This window comes from Perognathus longimembris, chromosome 1 (assembly GCF_023159225.1).
Source record: "Perognathus longimembris pacificus isolate PPM17 chromosome 1, ASM2315922v1, whole genome shotgun sequence".
Classification (NCBI taxonomy): domain Eukaryota; kingdom Metazoa; phylum Chordata; class Mammalia; order Rodentia; family Heteromyidae; genus Perognathus; species Perognathus longimembris.
Genome location: NC_063161.1, coordinates 85,914,201 through 85,937,070, shown reverse-complemented (window position 1 = coordinate 85,937,070; position 22,870 = coordinate 85,914,201). Strand labels below are relative to the sequence as shown.

Here is a 22,870-nt window from a genome sequence, read left to right as displayed (position 1 = left end):
CGCACCCCATTGTAGCTACCACCAGCACCCCAGAAGCATGAGTCTCAAGGGGAGACAGGGCTCACAGTGGGAGGGAGAGAATGCAGTTGCTGTCAAGGCAGGTAAAACCTCTGAACTGAAGCCCAGGGAAGTCTGCTGCATAGAGCTGACTAATAAGCATAACTAATTATCACAGGCTGGGCACCCAAGATCATCGTGATGAATTCAGACAGTTCCTGCCCATGGGAAGCTCAGAGCTTGAGGAAGAGGAACACGGAGTTAAGTGAGAAACTTCAATCACAGATGTCTGGAGAACTGGGGCCCATAGTAAGGACACTTATGAGGCATTACAAGGTTTTCTGGGAAGTGCTTGAGTGAGTGGTGGGGCCTGCAGCAGCACAGATGAGCTGGTGAGTGCCAGGATGCCCGCTGCCTCCAGGCACTCAGTGATCTTTGAGAGGAGTGAATATGCAATTTCTACGCCCAGAATAGGAATAGAAAACCCTGGCATTGAGTGCACCTGAAAATTAAAACAAAACACTTTTTTTTTGTACTTGCTTAAGTAAAAAATTACATGCACTTCATGGGCTGTTCCCAGCACAAGGGAATCTCTTCTAGGACCGGCTGCAGAGAAGGTTTCACTTATGCTCCAGCTTGCAAGCACACGGGTTGGCTCCAGCAGGCCACAAACCATGCCAGAATCTGTGTGTGTATATGTATTTGCTCAGAAAACCTATGGAGCGGCTACAGCTCAGTATGTGCTCAGCACTGGGGAAATGAGCAAAAGCAGATATTCATCATTAATCCTACTGGATGGAGGGGGGAAAAAAGCCCTTTGTTCAAAGACTCTACTAATCTATGTGGAGATGGGATTTAAGAAATGACTAAGTTTCTTACTAAGTGAGGCTGGAAGGGTGTAGTCAGCAAAGGGTAAGCCAGCAAAGAATGACCACATTGAAGCCTGTGGAGTAAAGAGCTCCAAGACAGGTGGTGTTGATGGGGAAGTAGGGAAAGAAGCTGGGTGGCAGGGTGAGCAATGGAGGGAATGGGAATGGTTTATCCCAAAGGGCCTTGAAGCCTGATAGCACTACCCAGGCCTAGGGCATAAAGTCTGACCACAGTTAGTTAGCAGTCTGCTAACTGTGGGGGGCTGCTTCCATCTTAAGCCTGGGATCTCCTCCCATGCAAACTAGAAGTGAGGTTTTCTCCAGTTCATGGTGGGCAGATGCTGGGGCCAGGGATATAGGTCTGCCCCTGACTGATGCCCCAACATCAGGCTCACGCTGGCCTGAGAAACCCAAAATTAGAAGCACGCCACATGTATAAGATAACCACTTACCACTACTTCTGCTCTGGGCCCAAAGTTTTCTGCCCTTCTGATCCTTCCTCGGCCTCCCCGGGCACCGCCTCTGGCTCCACGTCCAGGACGAGGGAGGTTACCAAAATTAATCTCCAGCTGGGATGTGATGTCATTGGCGGCTTTCCGGAAAACGTGGGACTCATCCTCATAGTCATCCTTTACCATCTGAAACACAGTGACATCAGACATAGCCACGTCCCTGACTCACTCAGCTCGCCATCAAGGAGTGAGCATTTCTGACACAGCACAGAACACCTGACAGACCAAGTGGCACTGTGAGCAAGCAGTTCTGTTCATTTCACAGCCACATTCACCTAGTCAATCTTTGAACTCACTATATTCCAAGTGTGCCCAAAGTTCTTTCCATTTAGCAGGTTAAAATTTAAGATTTGACATAAGTAACTACAATCAATACAATTTTTGAGTTAGTTTCAGTATATGTATTATTTTATATACATATGAATAGGTGCTTGGGTATAGCACCTTTGTGATTCTCTTCTAAGACTAGAATCTAGAATCCTGGTAATTTGTCATTTCCCAGTGCATATTAGATCTAACTTGTGCATATCAGGGAGAACACGTGCCATTTGTCTCTCTGAGCTTGGATTACACTTCACTTAACATGATGTGTTCTAATTCCATTCATCTAATACAAATATTTTAAAAGCATTTTCTGTCTTCTGAGTTATTCATAAATACTACGATAAATGAGGAACAATCACGTTTTAGAAATAGAATTTATGGAGAGATTCTTTTCAACGTGGGTGCTCACTGTACAAAACACCATGTGTTGAAGAACTGCAGGATTTACATTAAACAATTCTGACTCAAATATATAGAAATCATAAAACAAAGTATGGTTAAGAGTTGCAGCCAATGCTGTGCAAAGGAATAAAGCTACTTTTAAAGAATTGCTATAGTTAAAATTCCTTTGTTAGGAGTTGCAATAAATCTCAAAAAAAAATGGTGGCAGTGGTGTTTTAGCTCAGCACTTTGGCCTTACTAGATAGGTACTCTATCATACTTCCAGCCCTTTTCTGATACAGGTGGCCTGGATTGCAATCCTATTTATACTCCACATATAGCGGAGGTAATAGGCATGCACCACTGCATCTCAAGGACTTTTTGCTGGACTGACCTCAAACTGCAATTCTCCCAATCTCAGCCTCCCATGTAGCTAGGAATCTATAGGTGTGAGCCACCACACCTCGTTCACACCAGAATTTCATGTGATTTCAATTCGAAATCATGGATAAAACAAAACCTCACTTTACATAAAACCAAGCCTCCAAAGCATGCCTGTAGTCTTAGATAAGAATCTCCAAAGTACTCTTAAGTATTTCTCTAGCAAAGCTGGAAACGTTAGGTAGATGAACCCCTGAAGCTGAAAAAGGTAAAGGAAAGAACAAGTCAAAAGCGTTGGCACAAACCCACAAAAAAAGAGGCAAAATAAGGCAAGCTTCAGAGTGCAGCAGCAGGAAAGTCCTATGAGCACAGCAGGCTGCCCCCCAACACAAGAGGAAACCCAGTGCATCAGAACCAGTCCACTCACCACCCAAGGCCAGGCTTCTACTACTTGGATGGCCAAGTTTGAACCTTGCAGACAAAATTCCATGCAAATTAGAAATGTTATTCCAAGACTTGTTGCTTCTTAGGGTGGGCAAGAACAAGATAAACTAGTGACCCAACAATTTGACTCGTGTTATAAGAACAATCTGACTAAAATCTAAAATGCTACAAGATTAACCAAGACCAAAGACGTGCTTTTACTGAGTCCAAGCTGTATGACTCAGCTAACCCAGTTGCTTCAAATACCTCCCCTGGAGCCAGGAGCATGAATCTGATGTGGATTTAGGAAGAAGCTTCTATTTTTACCTGCTATTCCAGCTTCATGTTTCACAGCCTGATGACAATTGTTTCAGATCTTTACTCACAATGCCCAGAAGAAGAATGAACCATGGAGTAGACAAAGTAGCCAACCCAGGTAGCAAATGGGCTTGTAAAACACCCCACTGTGATTTAAAAGATAGTAAGGCTGTGGTCTCTATTTCTAAAGAGCCATTTTTGGCAAAGCATTTTCAAACTTAGTAGTAAGACTTCCTAGACCATGGACTGTCCAATCCAGAAGGTAGAGAAGAGACTGTATATTAGAGCCTCTAAAGAAAACAACTATCTAATATACAAATGGAACTGTTATGCTTTGAGTCCTATATGTCCCTTCAAGACCCACCACCAGCCTGTGGTGCTGTTGGGAGATGGTAGAACCTGGGGGAGGGGGGTGAGGGGTGAAGGAAGGAGAGTTTAGTGGAAGGAAGTTAGATTATTGGGGGTGTGGTGTTGGGGATTCAGCTTGGCCTTGGGGGAAGGGCGATGAGAGCGCTCCTGAGCCGCTGCCCTTCCCGCCACCCTGGGGCAGTGTGGAAGTTAGCCACACCTATCTCCTTCTGGGTCCAGAACCGGAAAGAGTAGCTTTGAAACCAGCCCCCCACTTCTCACCAGTGAGCACATGTGCCCCCTTTTCGTGGGCAAGCCCAGAGGGTGGTACTATGGGAAGTGACATTAGCCCATGAGGGAGGTCCTAGGGAGCTGCTCTTGGACGGACAAGCTCGCCAGCCTATCATTAGTTCTTGGTCTATCACCCCCTTTCCTTGTCATCATTGCTATATGACTGTTAGCCCCTCCCTTGAATAAACGGATTGCTCTCTGAAGCTTCTCTGAGACCCGTGCGTGCCTGGCTTCCCTGGTGGGTATAAGGAGGGAGGAAGGCGTCTCGTCCAGCCACGTGCACCTGAGGCTTGCCCGTGTTCCTTCACTCCATCTTGGCCGCCCGCAGGTCAGGCGGCTAGGGGAGAGGGTGAAGAGGGAGCAGTAAGAGTTAAGTAAGCTTAGCATCTCCGCACCAGGGGAGGTAAATCTAGCCCGGCATTGTGGCCTGTGAAGGGAATGTTTGGACCCTTCCCTTTTTGGTCTCCTAGCCACAATGAGGTGTGCAGTTTCTTTGGCTACATGCTTCCACTGTGTACTGTACTATACCACAAGGCCCAAAACAAGAGAACCAAGTCACCATATAGTGAAGCCTCTGAACATAAGCCAAGACAGACCTTTCCTCCTTGCAAGTTGTTTATCTCAAGTGTTTTGTCACCGCAACAGAAAACACTCTGACAAAGGAACACAGACAAATTTACATGGTACACTGATTGGGCTTCCAACTGAAATTCAATGAATATCCAGCACAGAACAGTTTGCTCATCACCATTATCTACACAATCAGTGAAAACAAACAGGAAACCACCGACAGTCAAGCTGTTACTGAATAACCTCTCAATTCTATAATTGGAATGATTCATGTACCCTTAAGATCAGTAACTTAGAAGGAAGGTGATTAAAATGACCCCAGGGCCAGACTTATCAAAATATGCTGGTAGATGTTTTTCCTGAAACATCTCCCTTTAAAACTTGAGGCATCTAATAAAATTTTTTAAAAAACTAATGTAGGAATTAGAGACATGGGCTCTAGTTGTGAGAGAGCAAGGCCCTGAGTTTGAGCCTGCCTACAGGCACATACACCCACAAGAAAATAACAGTGAAAACCATGAAAATAGAGGGACTCCCTGAGCAAGCACACATCAGTTGCTGCAGCCCAGGGCTTGACTGTGCTGTCAAGACCCTGAGGAACATCTCTGCAGTTAGGCAAAGGGAACAAAGTTGCTAAAATAATACAAAAAAGACATAACAATCTAGATTCCCCAACTATAGTTAAAATGATCAACTACTCTTGAAATGCTAATCAAGGAGTAGAGTGGAACGAGCCTCATTACTTGACCTATGTAACTGTAACCCTCTGTGTATCACCTCTACAATAATAATAAAATATATTTTTTAAATGTCACTGTCAATATATTAACTTTCAGATTCTCTTCAGCATCCCAATCCTCATAAGCAGAAATAAGAATACTTTGTTTCCAATAAGGAAAAAGTAAAGATTACCCCTAGGTACAAAATGTACTGCTTACATCATCTCTATATTTTGACTTGTGAATCACCACCGCTTTGGAAGGAACAGTGGATTCTGGCTTCCGGATGTTAAACTCGGGCTTTGGTCGGGTTTGTTCTTGAAGATTCTTCCACTCATCTAAGGTCATCTCTTGAACTTGAGTTTCCTCTTCGACCTCCAACTCAGGAACTCTATAAAGATGCATAATCATTGAGACATCTTTTCACAGGACTAAAATACCTACTTTATCAAAGAAAAAGCTATAACTATTAGTTTTAAAGTATAATTTTGTGATACTGCACCTCAGATGAAAACCTATGAATCATAAGCTTCTTTACTGTATTTTCATCATTTTTTTTTCCATTGGTGCCAGCTAAGATACTTCCGATAGTCAATGCAGTCTATAAAAACCAGGAGCATCACCACCCAAATGCACCAACATGTCAGCACCTCCCTTCCATATGGCATCAGGAACAACAGGAGATGATGGGAATAAAAGGGGGGAAGCTATGGAAACAAACAGGAACCACCGACACAAGTTTTCAGTGTGCTACAAAGGCACCCTTTTGTAAGTATCCTCTTCAAATTAATGAGTTTTAAAAAGAAAACTTAAGCATTGTTTTTATAGACTCTCTCTAGGCCCATGTTCCCAACCCTCTTCCCTGATCTTGCTGAACCTCTGTTTTTGACCAAATTATGTTGAGGAATGTTTCTTTGTGGACTCTAAGATATATGGTTCCTTTGTTGAGGACATATAGATTTCTTGGCTGTTCCCACCAGACCAAAGGAGGTCGAGCCTTAGGTAAAGTATCCTTTTCTGTGACTCATAATTTTGAGTGTGATTTATTTTTACTGAAGAATTTACATGTTTTACTCCATCCCCAAGCCCCTAGAGCTAATCAACCACTTTGGCAAAGTAGCAGGATAGAAAATTAACCCAGAAAAACCAGTAGCCTTTCTGTATGCCAATAATGTATAGGCAGAAAGGGAAATCACGAAAACAACCCCATTTGCAATAGCCTAAAAAAACAAAAACAAAACCCTAGGAACCTAACTAAAGATGTGAAAGATCTTTATAGTAAAAAACTATACAAATCTAAAGAAAGAAATTGAAGAGGACACCAGGAAATGGAAAGACCTTCCGTGTTCATGGATGGGTAGAATCAATATTGTGAAACTGGCCATACTGCCAAAATTGATACACAAATTCAATGCAATCCCCATCAAGATCCCAATGACAATCTTTACTGAGATAGAGAAAAACAATTAAAAAATTCATATGCAACAACAGAAGACCCAGAATAGCCAATGCAATTTTAGGCAAAAAATGTCAGCGCTATCACAATACCAGATTTCAAACTCTACTACAGAACTATAATAACAAAGAGTTTGGTATTTGCACAAAATTAGACCAGAAGATCAATCAATATCACAGACTAGAAGACCACATACTTACAGTCGTCTGATATTTGGCAAAGGAGCCAATAACATACAGAGGAATAAATATAGTCTCTTCAACAATTGGTATTGGGAAAATTGGGTAGCCATGTGCAGAAAACTTAAGAGTGGATCCCTGCTTGTCCCCGTGCACTAGCCTCAATTCAAAGTGAATCAAAGACCTCAGCATCAGACCTGCAACTCTGAAACTACTGCAAGACAGCAGGAGAGACATTAGAACATATAAGTACAGGCAGGAACTTCCTGAATAAAGTGCCAGGGGCACAACAGACAGGAGAGAGATGCAACAAATGGGACAACATTAAAATTAAAAGTTTCTGCATAGCTAAGGACATAGTTACTAAACTAGAAAGACAGCCAACCAAATGGGAAAAGATCTTTACCAATAATACATCAAAGGCCTAATATTCAATACATATGGAGCTCAAGAAACTAACCCCTCCCAAACTTAATACACCAACTACTAAATGGGCAAGGGAGCTAAGAAGAGACTTCTCAGAAGAAGAGGTAAGAATGGCAAAGAAACAAATAAGCAAATGCTTACCATCCCTGGCCATAAAGGAAGTGCAAATCAAAACGGCCCTGAGATACTATCTTACCCTAGTTAGATTCACCAACATTTTGAATTCTAACAACAAAAAATGCTGATGGGGATGTAGGGGAAAAGGAACCCTACTGCACTGCTGGTGGGAATGTAAACTAGTACAACCACTCTAGAAAGCAGTCTGGAGGTTCCTCAAAAAATTAAACATAGATATTCCCTACAGCCCAGTCATACCACTCTTTGGCCTCTACCTTGAGCATCATGAACCAGGATATGATAAGGACACTTGCACATGTTATGTTCATTGCTGAACTATTCACAATAGCCAAGATATGGAAACAACCCAGATGCCCCACAACAGATGAATGGATCCAAAAAGTGTAGTACCTATATACAATGGAATCTTACACAGCCATTAGAAAGAATAAATGTCATTTGAGGAAAATGGATGGAGCTAGAACAAATCATGTTAAGTAAGGTAATATGAGATTAGAGAGACAAATGGCACATGTTCTCCCTGATTTGCATAAGTTAGATCTAAAACACACTGGGATATGACAAGTTACACAGAATTCTAGATACTCGCATACAGTGAGACCAAAAGAGGATAGTCTAAAGAGAATCACAAAGGTGCAATACCTATGTGCCTCTTTATAAGTATATATAATAAGATACATAAAGAAATGAACTCCAAAGACATGGGAACAAAGGACTTTTTTCTTCATTTGTTTTTTTCTTTGTCTGACAACTCTGTATTCTTTACCTTAAATATGGTGTATTCATGTGCACATCTGTGGGAGGGTGGGAAGAGGGCACAGAATCAGAGGAAAAAGGGTGAAAAAGTGCAGCAGTGGAGCACACTGGCTACACTGGACACTGATGAAAGTGAACTATGCAACTCCTGGGTGGAGATAGGATGGAGGGAATGGGAGAGAATGAGGGACCAGATGACACTGTGTGAAAGGAAATGTACTTGTTACCTGACTATGTAAAGGTAACCCCATTGTATATCACCTCTCAAACAATAATAAACTGGGGGGGGGGGAAGAAGAAAAAAGAATTTACATGTTTTGAGAGGAACTTCTTGCACATACTAGGCAAGCACCCCAACACTTGCAGCCAATTTGATAATTTTTTAAGGTTTCTTTTTTTTTTTTGTCAGTTGTAGGGCTTGAACTCAGGACCTGGGTGCTGTCCCTGAGCTCTTTTTTTGCTCAAGGCTATTGCTGTTTGAGCCATAGCACCCCTTCCAGTTTTTGAGTTGTTAATAGGAGATAAGAATTTTTGCCCAGGCTGGCTTTGAACTGGAATACTTAGATCTCAGCCTTCTGAGTAGCTAGAATTACAGGCATAAGCTATCAGCACCCAGCTCAAAAGTATTTTTCTTAGGCTAGCACTGGGGCTTGAACTCAGGATATGGCACTCTTGCTCAACTTTTTCACTCATACCTGTGAGTGAGAGGGGGAAAGGGAGGGTGAGAGGGAGGGAGAGAAGGAGAAAGGGAGAATGGGAGGGAGGGAGGGAGGGAGGGAGGGAAGGAAGGAAGGAAGGAAGGAAGGAAGGAAGAAGAGGAAGGAAGGAAGGAAGGAAGGAAGGAAGGAAGAAGGAAGGAAGGAAGGAAGGAAGGAAGGTAGGTCTGTAAGATTCTTATCTCCCAATTAACTGCCAAAAATGGGAATGGAGTTGTGGCTCAAATAGTAGATGTAGGCATTGAGCAAAAGAGCTAAGGGATAGTGCCCTGGACTCAAGTTCAAGCTCCAGTACACACACACACACACACACACACACACACACACACACACACACACACACACATATCCAGGAGGTGAATTAAGAGGATCACAGCTTGAGTCATCCCAAGCAAGAAGTTAACAATCTCAGACAATAAAAAGCTTGATGTGAAGCTTGATGTGTTGGTGCATGTTTATCATCCCTGCTATGTAGGAAGTGAAAAAAGGAGGGCCAGAGGTCAGGCTGCCCCAGACAAAACTTTGAGACCCTATTTGAAATGTAAATAAAGTAAAAGGATTAGGAGCATGGCTTAAGCAGTAGAGTACCTGAGTTGAAACAAATACACAACTGGGAGAGAGCAAGGGAAGGGGTGACATCGTCCAAAATTAAGTGTACTTTTTTTTTTTTTTGACTAGTCCTAGGGTTTGAACTCAGGGCCTGGGCACTGTTCCTGGCCTCTTTGTGCTCAAGGCTAGAACTATACCACTTGAGCCACAGTGCCCACTTCCAGCTTTTTTTGTGTTTGTGGTGCTGAGGAATCAAACCCAAGGCTTCATGCATGCTAGGTGAGCACTCTACCACTAGGCCACATTCCCAGCCCAGAAATGTACCCTTTACCAGTACTCTTTACTTCTTTAACTGTAACCCTCTGTACATCACCTTCAAAATAACAATTAAAAAAAAGTAAAAACACACAAAAGAAGTAGGGAAGGAATCAAGTTTATACCTTTCAGAGGGCTAATGAAGTTTATAATTCTAGAAATATACAGACTAATGATGTGAAAAATGTAAGCAAACAGTACAGAACCAATCAGAGAGCGTCCACAATTGACACATTTACAGTTATTTTAAATATTAAGCTAATGGCAGAAAAACAATGGAAGCAGTGGCTGTCTAGGACAGAACTTTTAAGGCAATTGGTAATATTCTGTATGCTAACAATAATCTGAGTTCCACAAGTATATGCATAGGTCAAACAGTTATAATTTATTTTTTTTGTGGTATATATTTTATATCAGAAAAAAGCTATAAGAATATTCAGTTCTATATAGTCATCTGCATGTTGAAGCATTTAGGGAAAAGTATGTAAATGTCTATAGATATTATTATATGTGCCAACAAAGATTGATGGTAGATAGTTGTGAGAAAACACATTAATATGTAACTTCGTAGAGTTTAGGTACATAAATATAGGTGCTCACTGTAAAATCCCTCAAAATGTGCTGCTTGAAAATTTTCATAACAAATGTTAGGAAAACACTAAGACTTCAAGCAGGTGCTGGTGGCTGACACCTGTAATCCTAACTACTCAGGAGGCTGAGATTTGAGTCTAGCAGTTTGACGCCAATCCAGTTTGAAGCTAGCTTGAGAAGAGAAGTCCATGAGACTCTTCTCCAAATTAGCCAGAAAAAATCTGGAAGTGAAGCTGTGGCTCAAGTGGTAGAGCACCAGCCATAAGCAAAAAAGCCAAGTAAAGTGTAAGGCTCTGAGTTCAAGCTCCAGTAGCACACAGACACACAAACCATACAGCAAGACTTCAGAGAGGAATTTGATGGAAAATGATGGTATAGCTACACATGTGTATTAAGCAGCTAAAAGTGAAATGAGGAGCTGGGTGCTGGTGGCCTGTACCTGTAATCCTAGCTACTCAAGGGACTGAGAGCTGAGGCTCACAGGTAGGAAAGTCTGTGTGACTCTTACCTCCAATAAAACACTCAGAAAAAGCTGGAAGTAAAAAAGAAAAAGAAAAAGAAAAAGCTGGAAGTGGTATTGTGGCTCAAATGGTAGAATGCTAGCCTTGAGCAAAAAAGCTCAGAGACAGCACCCAGACCATGAATTCAAGCCCCAGGACCAGCATTAAAAAAAGTTTTAAAGGGCTGGGGATATGGCCTAGTGGCAAGAGTGCCTGCCTCGTATACATGAGGCCCTGGGTTCGATTCCCCAGCACCACATATACAGAAAATGGCCAGAAGTGGCGAAGGAAGCCAGGGACAGTGCTCAGGCCCTGAGTCCAAGGCCCAGGACTGGCCAAAAAAAAAAAAAGTTTTAAAAATATTTTTAAAATATTATTAAGTAGTTGTACAAAGGGTTTTTCAATTCCAGAAGCCAGGTAATGCGCACAATACATCTTGATCAATATCACTCCACAATTCTCCCCCTTCTTAACGTTTTTCAGATAATCAGGGAAAACTGATGAATTAATAAGCTTTGATGGTACCAAGGAACTGTTAAAACTTCTAGATGGAATAATGGTATGCCAGTTGTGTTGTTTAAATGAGTAAAATTTTAGATAAAACATTCTGAAATAGTTATGAATCATATCTGGGGGTACAGATGTCAAACAAAAATCTGATAACCATTTAATCTAAATGACTTATTTGGAGTTTCCTTATACTATATTCATTTTGTATTTTTTTCCTATTTTAGTTCAGAGCTAAAGTAAAAACAAAAGGTTGTAAAGTTTTCTTTAGCCTACTTGTCACAGAATTCAGAAATCAGCATAAATGGATACTATAAATGTAAAGATTAACTAGGACAACCTAATAAAAGTTAATAAGTTTCAGAAAGTTCAATAAGGTTTTACATTGATACCAAAAAGTAAATACTTACTAACAGACTATTATTTTGTATTAAAGAATAAATTTAAAGAAATAAGGCTAAAAAAAGGACCAATGTGGAAAAAAAGGTATGAGTTATATAAAGATATGCAATCCTAGTTTTAGGCATGGCTCAAATGGTAGAGCTTAACAAGAACAAGGTCTGAGTTCCAAGTCCAGTAGTGTGAGGGAAGAGGAGATGTGACCTTGAAGTGAGTGAAGTGACATAGACACCTGACTAAAGCAAACAGTGCCCTTCAGAATGCAGTGTTTGTTATCAGTGACACCCTCCCTGAAAATTACCAACTTGACACTGCATGTCAAGGCATCTCATTCAAGAATGTAAGTATAGTGATGTCTGTTGTGCCTTTTCCTTTATTACCTGTAATTTCAGCAGCCACAGTGAGAACAGTATTAAATCACTAAGTACCAGCTCTTTAACTCATTCCCTACTAAGCAAAAGTTATTACCAAAAACACATGCTGTGACAAGTTGCGCAATGCATACTCAATTTCTCATTTGAGTTGCCACTGAATATAGCTTCCTGGCAGTTTTAACAAAGACTTGATATTCCACAGGAAGAGATGAATCTCTCAATTCTAGGAAGGACTAATACAAGGACTAATTTTATTTTTGGTCAGTCGTGGGGGTTGAACTCGGCCTGGGAGCTGTCCCTGAGCTCTTCAGCTCAAGGCTAGCACTCTACCACTTGAGCCACAGCGCCACTTCCAGTTTTCTGGTGGTTTATTGGAGATAAGAGTCTCAGAGACTTTTCCTGCCTGGGCTGGCTTTGAACCATGATCCTTAGATCCTCAGATCTCAGCCTACTGAATAGCTAGGATTATAGGTGTAAGTCACCAGAACCCAGCTAGACTAATGCATTTCTAATAGCTCAAAGTTTATTTTAAATTTAATAACCTACTTTGGCATTAAATTATTTTTTAAAATTCAGGAGAAAATTTATTCCCATTTTTTCTTTCCTTTGCTTTACCCTCTTCCCTGTTTTTCTCATTTGTTTGGTTTTGTGTTTTTGATGCTGGTAACAGAATCCATACTCTAACAATCTGGGCAAGTACTCTTCCACTGAGCTACATCCCTTGCCCCAAGGAAGAAAAATTCCTATCAAATATCAATCTTTGATAATAGGAAATAAAATGATATGCAGATTATGTATTTGTGTACACAAATGTGATAGTTACTGAAGCAAGATAGACAAAGGGAAAATGAAATATGCACCTTACAGCAAATACAGGAGATACTCATTCATCTATTTCCCTTAAGATTAAGCAACCAGAGTCTTTCAGGTGAAAATGAGACAGGATAACTTGAGGAAACTGAGGCTTGGTGACGGCAACTCAGAAATGTGCTATTTAGAAACACAGACGTACCAGCTTTGTTTCAAAGAGATTCAACAGGATGCATTCCTTCCTAAGGGATGCATTCCTCACCCCAAGAATTAACAACTTGACTGAAAGATGAATGCCTTACTGAGAAAAATCCTTCCTCAAAACTTAAGCAACCTGCTACCCCAAATGCAGATTACAGGCTGTCTGCTTATCTCAAGGATAAGGATGTTTTATGACAGGATTCATTCTTATTGGGAAGAAATGGTCCAAAACAAAAACACCTATGCTTTGCATAACTTAGAAGCCAGACCCTATGCCTTTACAATATTCCTTCCCTTTTGTCTGTCAGTTTGTCTGCTTGCCTGCTTACTTACTCAGTAAAACTCTGCCGAGTTGACTTGCCCAGAAATGTTTCTTCTGTGATCCAAGTCAAGGATCCTAAGTGAAGAGTCCCTACTTTTAAAGGGAAATTCCACTAACACTCACCTGTATCTGGTGACAGTGACTTTACTGTTATTTGCTTCTAAATGGTGAACTATAGAATAAACTTTTACCATCTTTTTTTAAAAAATGGGATAATAAATGTTATAAATGGGATAATTGCTACTGTTTACAGCATGCTTACTAAATAAAAGATAGTATCTTTTTATTAATTACACTAGTTGAATTTCTCCATTTTACAGATAAGAAAATCAAGGTAGACAGAGGTTGGTATAGTTAAATAATGAAGGAAGCACAGTTCAAATCAAGTCATTGCATCTCTAAAGCCCTCACTTTTGTACTACCCTGCAATTTAGGGAGTAAAGGGGCAAAGGGGCTTAGATGAAGAGTCAATCCTGATACTCAAAGGAAATACCTAAAACACAAGTCCAAACATCTACATTTCCACAGAGGTACCTGAATATAGGAAAAAAATACATTGAATCAAAGAAAGTTGGTCCTAGAAGTAAAACTTCCTAACCAGACATGACTGAGGTAAGCAAATTTAACCCAATATACAATTCAATATGCAAAATCTTCACTGTTTATACAAATATACTTGGAAACAAAGTCCAATAGAAGATAACTCACTGTAGCTATCTTGTATTAATACTTCCTCAGCTAGGCCACTGTGGCTCACAACTGCATTCCTATAAAGGAGGATTGAGATCTCGTGAATCTCAAATCTGCAAGATTCCATTTCCAAAATAACCAGCAAAAGCTAGACTGGAGCAAGACTTAAGAAGTAGCATGACAAGCAAGCAAGCTGTCTTTGACTTCAAACCCTGGTGTAAGCTAGCAAGCAAGCAAGCAAGCTCATCCTCAATATTTTCTTTTCATGAATCATTTTTGGGTTTGGGGAAGGAATGGGGAAGTTGTTCTATCATTCATGTCTAGAGAAATCCTCAGTGATCCTGCTGGCAATCCTCAAACTGATGGAACCAATATCTACTCTTTTTAAGAGAAGTTTTTTTGGGTTTTTTTTGTTGTTGTTGTTTTGGGTTTTTGTTGTTGTTGTTGTTGTTGGCTGCAGGGCTTCAACTTAGGGGCTGGGTACTGTCCCTGAGCTTTTTTGCTCTACCACAGTGCTACTTTCTGGTGGTTATCTGGAGATAAGAGTCTCATGGACTTTACCTGCCCTGGCTGGTTTTGAATCTCCATCCTCAGATCTCAGCCTCCTGACTAGCTAGGATTATAGGCGTGAGCCACCAGGTGCCCAGTTCTTAACAGAATGGTCATCTGAATGTCAATTAACCATTCCTTCCATTCTCTACTGTTGGAATGCCTGACACACTATTAGATTCAAATTCTGGCTGTGTACTTATTAAGTTGTTTAACTCCTATATGCCCATGTGAGAATGTTAACACTTAACTTCTCGGAGAAGCCCAGAGGTCAATGAATTAACACCCAAAAGTTCTATAAAGAGCAGATGTTGGAACACATTAAATGACTCAGAAATGTTATTTTTATAACAAAAGACAAGTTGTGACAGGTATCTTCACATATTAGAGCTCACGGGACAAAGAACATTTCACATTCCTCTAATGAAGCAAGAGAAAAAGGAAGAGCAACATTGATTGTCAGTAAAAAGAAAATATTATTGGGTATACAACACTGAATTAATTCATCTAGAGTTTCTAAAACTGAGAATCCCGTACTATATAATATTGAAAACAGCAATGTTAGATCACTATTCAGACAAGACTGGGATCAAACAGTGTCACTATGAACATTTGATGTAGTTTTTTCCCAACTATCAAAAAGTTAAAAGCTTGCCAAGGGAGTACAGAAACAAGAATTTCTCAGCATGGTTGGCCAACTTAGCTGCTGTACTGGGCAGCACCAGTAGTCCAACTAGATGCTTACTTCCAGCTATAGTCAGTGGAGATTTGTTGACTAGCCTTACATGAAGATTGCCAGCAACTCATCAATGCATTCATCTTTCAGAGGGATTACACAATTATTTTGTCTATTATGAATGCTACAGTGTATCAATCAACACTAAGATTAGGATAATGCTATAATGTATCCTCTATTACTCAGCCTTATATCATATACACCTACACACATACACACACACACACAAATGTTCATTGGTTCAGAAAGAATGTGTTCCCAGAGGTATCCAGCTAACTTACTTTTCCGACACTCATGTAAATTTAAATTTATGCAACTCACTGCCTAAATCATCGTATTAACTATTAATCCTATTTTTTCCAACATATTTTGTAGTCATTTTTGTTAGGAAAAATGGAAAAAGGAATAGGAACAGGCCAGACTCTCCATCTCAACTAGGACTGTTTACTGAGGAACAGTGAGGAGCCACATTCCTGTGGGAATGGAGGTTGTGCAAGCAGGTGGGGTTGCAGGTGGACTTTTATAGGGTCTGAGCAAAGAGACAGAGGTTATTGGAAAGGCTATTAGGACTGGAGGAGGTAGGGACTTTCAGTTAGGGCCACAATGAAATGTTTCCAGTCCTGCCTGCACATCTGCACATCAAGCAGGTATGCATACCTGCGATTTTGCCTGGTGTCTGTATGCACCTGGAATAATAGGATGGGGATCAATCCTTCATATTCCATCTTTAGATACATAAGAAGATTGGGCCAAGATGGGAGAGGTAAGTCCTTCATATAGTTTTTGGATAGGTTAAAAAGATGGGGCTGGAAGAAGAGATGGGGAAAGTGGTTGGATTCTTCTTTGGAAATTCTTTGACTGGTCCTGTTGGGGATTTATTGCCCTAACTGTCCTGCTTAGGATTTATGGTGCAAACTGTCCCCTTTGGGGTCTTGTGGTAGAGTATTATCCTGACATCAATAGTCCCGCACTTTAAGATAAGGCCTGTCCTGTGCTTTCAGGTAAGGTCAGGGGTGAAGTTTTCCTGAGAACCAGGAGGAGTGCCTGGGGGAGGGTGGTCATAGGCCATTCCCATCCATTTTGAATAGTAAATTAACACTTTTCATGATCATCAATCATTGTGGCATTTTTACTCTTGTGATGAATGACAGTGATAACAGCAGATATTTATATAGTGCTAACCACATGGTGGGCACTTTGTGTACATTCTCTCTTACATACACACACATACACATACACACACACACACACACACACACACACACCTTACAACAACCCTGTAGCATAAGTACTATATTATCACCATTTTACAGATGAAGAAAATAGAACCACTAGTCTTGTGAGTGGCAGAGCTAGAATTTGCACTCTGCACACTAGGTCAGAGTCTGTGCTCTTTAGATACCTTGCCTTGCGCAGGTGAAGGATAAGTAAGAATTCTGTTAACTGGAATGTGAAGACCAGTGAGAAAAGTACAGAAAAACATGAAATCAATACTGTGTGAAAGCATGTAAGGTATAAGGATAGGAGTAGAGGATAGGTATGTCTGAGATATGAAATAGGGGCCATGAAGTGAGCCCAGGGAAGGCATAGGTGGAACCTGGGGGTCCTGCAAGGGCCAGACCATGTAGGACTGAGCAGATCAGGTCAGAGACTGAAAAAGAACAGGAACCTATTGGGAGGGGGAAGTATTTAGTGGCGGGTAAGGGCACAGCAATCTGAATACCAGTGTGAATGCCACTTTGGCATACATGGTGAAAATTCAGGGAATTAGAGCTGCAGTGGCAGTCAGATGATTTATGCTGGTGGCGGTAAGGTTCAAATCACCAGGGCAGAGGGAAGGATTCAATTTTGGGGAGTGAATCACAAATGGAGTTCCATGAATGACTCCTAGGCTTCTGGTATGTGCAGGTGATATGTTCCCACAAGATGGAAACAACTAAGGAGGCTCAGAGGCTTGTAATGAAAGTAATTTGCTCAATCCCGATATGGGAGTACACATAACATTTGGGATTGGGGAAGGAATCCAGAAGTATACTGAAGGATGGAGCCAGAGATAAATTCTGGAGATATACCTGACTACATAAGCCACAGGATACATAAGATCCCCTAAACAGGCTTTAGAAGAGAAGCGTAAGGACATGGCATTTAAAAAGACCAACAAGACAAGGATGAGACTGCAAAGGATATGCTGAGAGGCAGAAGGAAAACCAAGAGTTTAGTGATGTCAGAAACCAGTGGGAGGGTGTGTTTAAGAAATCAATAAAGTCAAATGCTTCTGAGAGCCAAGAAGACTCAGGCTGAAGCATCTATTACATCAGGAGACATGGTGACAGCTTCAAGAAGGGCGAGAAGACAGGAATGAAGTGAGGAGTGAGGGAGGGGTGTGGAAATGAAGAAAGAGTGCACACAACTCAGAAATAGGGAAGCATGAGAGAATGGAAAGTCAAGAGAAGGGTCAACAGGAGACTCCTGAGTGCCAAGTACTAGTGGCTCACATCTATAATCCTAGCTGCTCAGGAGGCTGAGATTTGAGAATCACAGTTTGAAGCCAGCATGGGTACACTAATCCTTGAGACTCTTATCTCCAATTAACCACCAATAAGCTGCAACTAGAGGCATGGCGCTAGTGATAGAATGCCAGTATGGGCAAAAATCCAAGTGAAAGCACAAGGCCCTGAGGTTCAAGTCCCAGTACCAGCACAAGAATGACAATGTTTAAACTGTTTATTCTAAGACCAGAGTTGGGAAAATGGAGATGAGTATATGGGGGAAACGGCAGGAATTATGAAGCATCTATGAAACAGAGAAATAAAAGACCAAAAGCTTGAAGAGGTGTGAGAAGAGGGGCTCATCTGTTTTATCAGGAGAGCAGGTAGCTAGGAAGTGAGTAGCTATAGACAGGCTTGTAGCTTTGATAGTGAGAAGACTGTGAAATTTCCATCTAATGGTTCCCAGTTCGTTTATGACACAAAGCTGCACAGACAAAATGAAAGAGGAGGTATGGAGCGAGGGAGAGAGGGCATTATCAGATTTCTGAGCAGACAAGGATGACTGAAGCAGTCACTGTAAAGGTGGTAAAAATGAAACCCTGAAACAGGGCTGGGTGGTGCTGAGGGCTCATTTCAGAATACTGGTGGTCAAGACTTGCAAAGATTTCAAATGACTTACAGTGCTTAGCCTGTGGGTGTAGGCAGGGAGGACAACTGTGAGGAGTCATCAATTGGAGTTTTTTTTTGTTAAGCAAGATACTACACAAACTCCAAAGGACTAGTGGACTTAAAGTACAAGCCTGCTAGATATGAACCAGGAACCTAAGCTACAAGAAGGAAAGAGAGAAAAGATGGACTTGGGGAGGGTAACAAGGACAAATTAAGACTAGTCACAGAAATGAGTTGAACAAGCTACTGACAGAAAAGAGGTTGTGGGTAAAGAACAGAATACTTGAACTTAATTAATTTCATTAAATTCATTAATTTCATTAAAACTCATTCATCAGAAGTGAGGCACAAGTGGTTCGTGATGCATCTTAGCTCCTCAGAAGACTGAGATCTGGAGGATTGCAGTTTGAAGCCAGCCCAAGCAGAAAAGATTGCTAGACTCCCTCTCCAAAATAACACAAAGCCAAGTGGTACAGCACTAGCTGTAAGCAAACTGAGCAAGAGCTGGTGGCTCCAAGTTCAAACCCCAGTACCTAAAAAATATTTTTAATCACTCATTAGCAATTACGGAGACTTTAAGTCAAAGCCCAACAAAATCAATACCAGGAAAAGTGTACTAGGAAGAGGGAAGGGTGGGGTCAAGGGGAGAGGGGCAGAAGAATGAAGAGGAAGGGTGGAGAATGAAGGCAAGAATTCACTGTATCTACCACAGAATTGAGAAATATTAAGGGAAAGGGTGGGTCAAAAGGGGTGTGTGAAGATGTTGAAGTGGTGACACAGATTCAGATGCATCGTACACCTAAACTGCTTTGTTAAATTGGAAAATATTCAATACATAACCTCGAATTAAGCTAAATAAGGGAAGGGGTGGGTTGGGAGGGCTGGGTGAAAATGTTAAGGGGGATGATACTGATCAAGATGTACTGTATTCATAAACTGGTCCTGTGAATGGTAACTCCTTTGTACAACTAAAGATAATAAAAGTATTTTTTAAAAGAAAGTAGAGAATGGCTGTGATCTTAATGCAAGACATGATGCCATCTATTGTTAGCCAGAAAAAAATGGGGGATGCAAGTTTCAGAACCCAAATAAATGACTAAGTAAAAAAAAATACTCATTAGTTAACCTGAACTAACTAGATTATTGATTATTAACACATTAAAAAATACACGAAAAGATCTACAATCCAATGAGGAAAACAAATGAAACACCCTACTTGGCTGGAGATTCCTCATCCAGGGTACCCTGGGACTCCTCCACCACTGAGGTCTCTTCCACTGAGGCAGTCAACTCCATGTCACTGAAAAACAGCAGTCATACAAATGTATTTACACTAATGCTCTTACAAACATAAGATCACAAAAACAAATCCTAATGACCTATTTATTCCTTTTCTAAAAAGCAGTATTGGGGTTTGAACTCAAGAGCATTGCACTGAAGAAAGATTTTCCTACTTATCCTTTCTGCACAGCTGAAATTACAGATGTATACCACCATGCCTGACTTGTTTGTTGATATGCGGTCTAACTTTTTTCCCAGATAGCCTCAAACCATGATCCTTCCAAGTAGCTGGAGATTACAGATGGGAGTCATTCTGCCCAACTTTAATGTCTTACTTCTTAAGGGCATGTTTTTCAAGGAACTATATACACATACATGTGCCACACCGAAATGAATAGGAAAAAAAGCCTGAATTGCTCATCTATATAAATTATTTCCAGAATGTGAAAAGTTCCTTCATAAGTAGAAATTTCCATAAATAATCTAAAATTAAGAATGGGCTATAGGCTGGGCTATAGGCTGGATTATGGCTCATGCCTATAATCCAAAGGAGGCTGAGATCTGAGGATCACAGTTCAAAGCCAGCCTGGGCAGGAAAGTATGTGACTCTAATCTCCAATTAACCTCCAGAAAACCAGAAGTGGAGCTGTGGCTCTTTGTCTCTTTTTTAATTGTAGGGCTTGAACTCAGGACCTGAGCACAGTCCCTGAGATCTTTGTGCTCAAAGCTAGAGCTCTACCACTAAAGGTACACCTTCACTTCCAGTTTTTGTTTTTTACTGTTTAACTAGAGATGAGAGTATCTCAGTTCATCTGCCTGGGCTGGTTTCAAACTTTAATTCTCAGATCTCAGCCTCCTGAGTAGTTAGGATCACAGGTGTAGGCAATAAGTCCCTGGTACTTAAAAAAATTATCATACGTTAGTTATACAAGGGGAGATTTTGTTGTGACATTTCCATACAATATTGTCCTTCTCCCTCTTCTCAAAACAATTTCAACAGGTTTCACTATTCTATTTTGACAACAATCTATTTCAACCATATTCATTCTCTTTTCCCATAGTCCAACCTCCTCTTACTAGTACTCCTCCCAAAAACGCTCTCTCCCTCCCTCAACTTGCTCTTGATCAACAGCTTTCACCGTTATTTTCATATACAGTTATAATGTATCTCAAAAGTACTCTTTTTTGCCCTTCCCCTTCTCTTCCTAAGTAGTCCCTTAGACTCAAGTTGTATGTTTGTCCACATATATAAAGGTACAAATACACACATATATGTACATATGTATATATATTCATGTCTATGAATATGTATATTATTTTAGGTCTAGCTTCTATATGTGAGAAAAAACACATATCTTGTTCTTTTTGAGCTTGGCTGATAATGATGTCCTCTAATTACATCCATTTTCCTGAAAGTGACATGATTTCATTTTCTTTCATGGATGTGATTTTCCATAGTACATCTATACCACTTCTTCTTTATCCATTCAAGATGTTGAGCACCTTGTCCATCATTTGGCTATTGTGAACAGTGCTGCAATAAACATGTTATGCTGGTGTCTTTCTGGTATGTTGATTATTCTCCTACTGATATATGCCTCACATTGGTATAGTGGAGTTTGAGAAGGGTCTGTTTTTAGACTGATGTCCATAATGGTGGTACTAGTTTACATTACCACAAACAAGTATAAAAATCCCTTCTCTGGGCTGGAAATATGGCCTAGTGGCAAGAGTGGTTGCCTTGTATACATGAAGCACTGGGTTCAATCCCTCAGCACCACATATATAGGCCAGAATTGGTGCTGTGGCTCAAGTGGCAGAGTGCTATCCTTGAGCAAAAAGCAGCCAAGGACAGTGCTCAAGCCCTGAGTCTAAGCCCCAGGACTGGCAATAAATAAATAAATAAATAAATAAATAAATAAATAAATAAATAAATAAATAAATCCCTTTTCTAATGCAGCTTTGCCAGAATTTTCTTGGTAGCTGTCATTCTGACTAAGGAAGATGGAATCTTATTGTGGTTTGGATTCCCATTTTCTTTATTATAGCTAAGGCTGTTGAACATTTCCTCATGACTTTATTAGCCATCTCTTTCTTCTTCTGAGAACTATCTATATTATTTGTGTTGGGGAGATTGCTGTCTAATTTGAGTTCTTTGTATATTATATATATCAATCCTTTATTTATTGTATATTATGGATATCAATCCTGGAAAAGATTTATCTCTCATTGTTTTGTTGTTTCTTGGTTCTGGTCATTGCTTCTTTTGCTGTGAGGAAACTCTCTGATTTGATACTGTCCCATTTGCTCATGCTTGCTCCCATCCTCTGAGTCCTATTCAGAAAATAATTACCTGTGCCTGTAAGTTTCAGGGATTTTCTCACATTTCAGTTCTCATTTTGAGCTCTTTGTTCCATTTTTTTAAGGTGTTGACAAAGGTCCATTTTCAAGGCAAGCACTCTTGCCACTAGGCCATATTCCCAGTCCCGGTCCATTTTCAATCTCCTGAAGTGGATGATCCATTTTCCCAACACCATTTGTTGGGGGGTCTTTTTTTTTTTTTTTTTGCCAGTCCTGGGGCTTGAACTCAGGGCCTGGGCACTGTCTCTGAGCTCCTTTTGCCCAAGGCTAGTCCTCTACCACTTGAGCCACAGCACCACTTCTAGCTTTTTCTGTTGATGTGATACTGAGGAATTGAACCCAGGGCTTCATGCATGCTGGGCCAGCACTCTACCGCTAAGCCACATTCCCAGCCCCTGTTAGAGTCTTTTCTCCAGTGTATGTCTTTGGCTCCTTTGTCAAATATTAGTTGGCTATAGATCTGTGCTTTTATTAAAATCTTTTACCTTATGAACAAGATGTTTTTCTTGTTCTTTTTTATTTTTATTTCTTTTTGCTGGTCCTGGCACTTGAACTCGGGGCCTAGATACAGCCTCTGAGGTATTTTGCTCAAGGCTAGCGCTCTACTACTTGAGCACCATTTCCAGCTTTTCCGTGGTTAGAGATAGGAGTCTCACAGACTTTCCTGCTAGGGCTGGCTCCAACCCTGATCCTCGGATATCAGCCTCCTGATACTACAGGCAT

The 22,870-nt window shown here is 40.7% G+C and overlaps 2 protein-coding genes across 3 annotated transcripts in view; one reads left to right on the top strand and one right to left on the bottom strand.

The window, feature by feature from the left end:
- The window catches only part of Habp4 (hyaluronan binding protein 4), a 35,121-nt gene that overhangs the window by 198 nt on the left and 12,053 nt on the right, over positions 1-22,870 (bottom strand). For both annotated transcript variants that reach the window (XM_048331696.1, XM_048331686.1), the window contains 3 exons: positions 19,722-19,805; positions 5,353-5,524; positions 1,319-1,504 (listed from right to left, as the gene is read on the bottom strand). In XM_048331696.1, the coding sequence (XP_048187653.1) occupies positions 1,319-1,504; positions 5,353-5,524; positions 19,722-19,805 (442 nt within the window). The remainder of the gene's footprint in view (positions 1-1,318; positions 1,505-5,352; positions 5,525-19,721; positions 19,806-22,870) is intronic.
- Positions 1-22,870, top strand: part of Cdc14b (cell division cycle 14B) — a 149,797-nt gene that overhangs the window by 116,514 nt on the left and 10,413 nt on the right. The gene's annotated exons all lie outside the window — the stretch shown is intronic.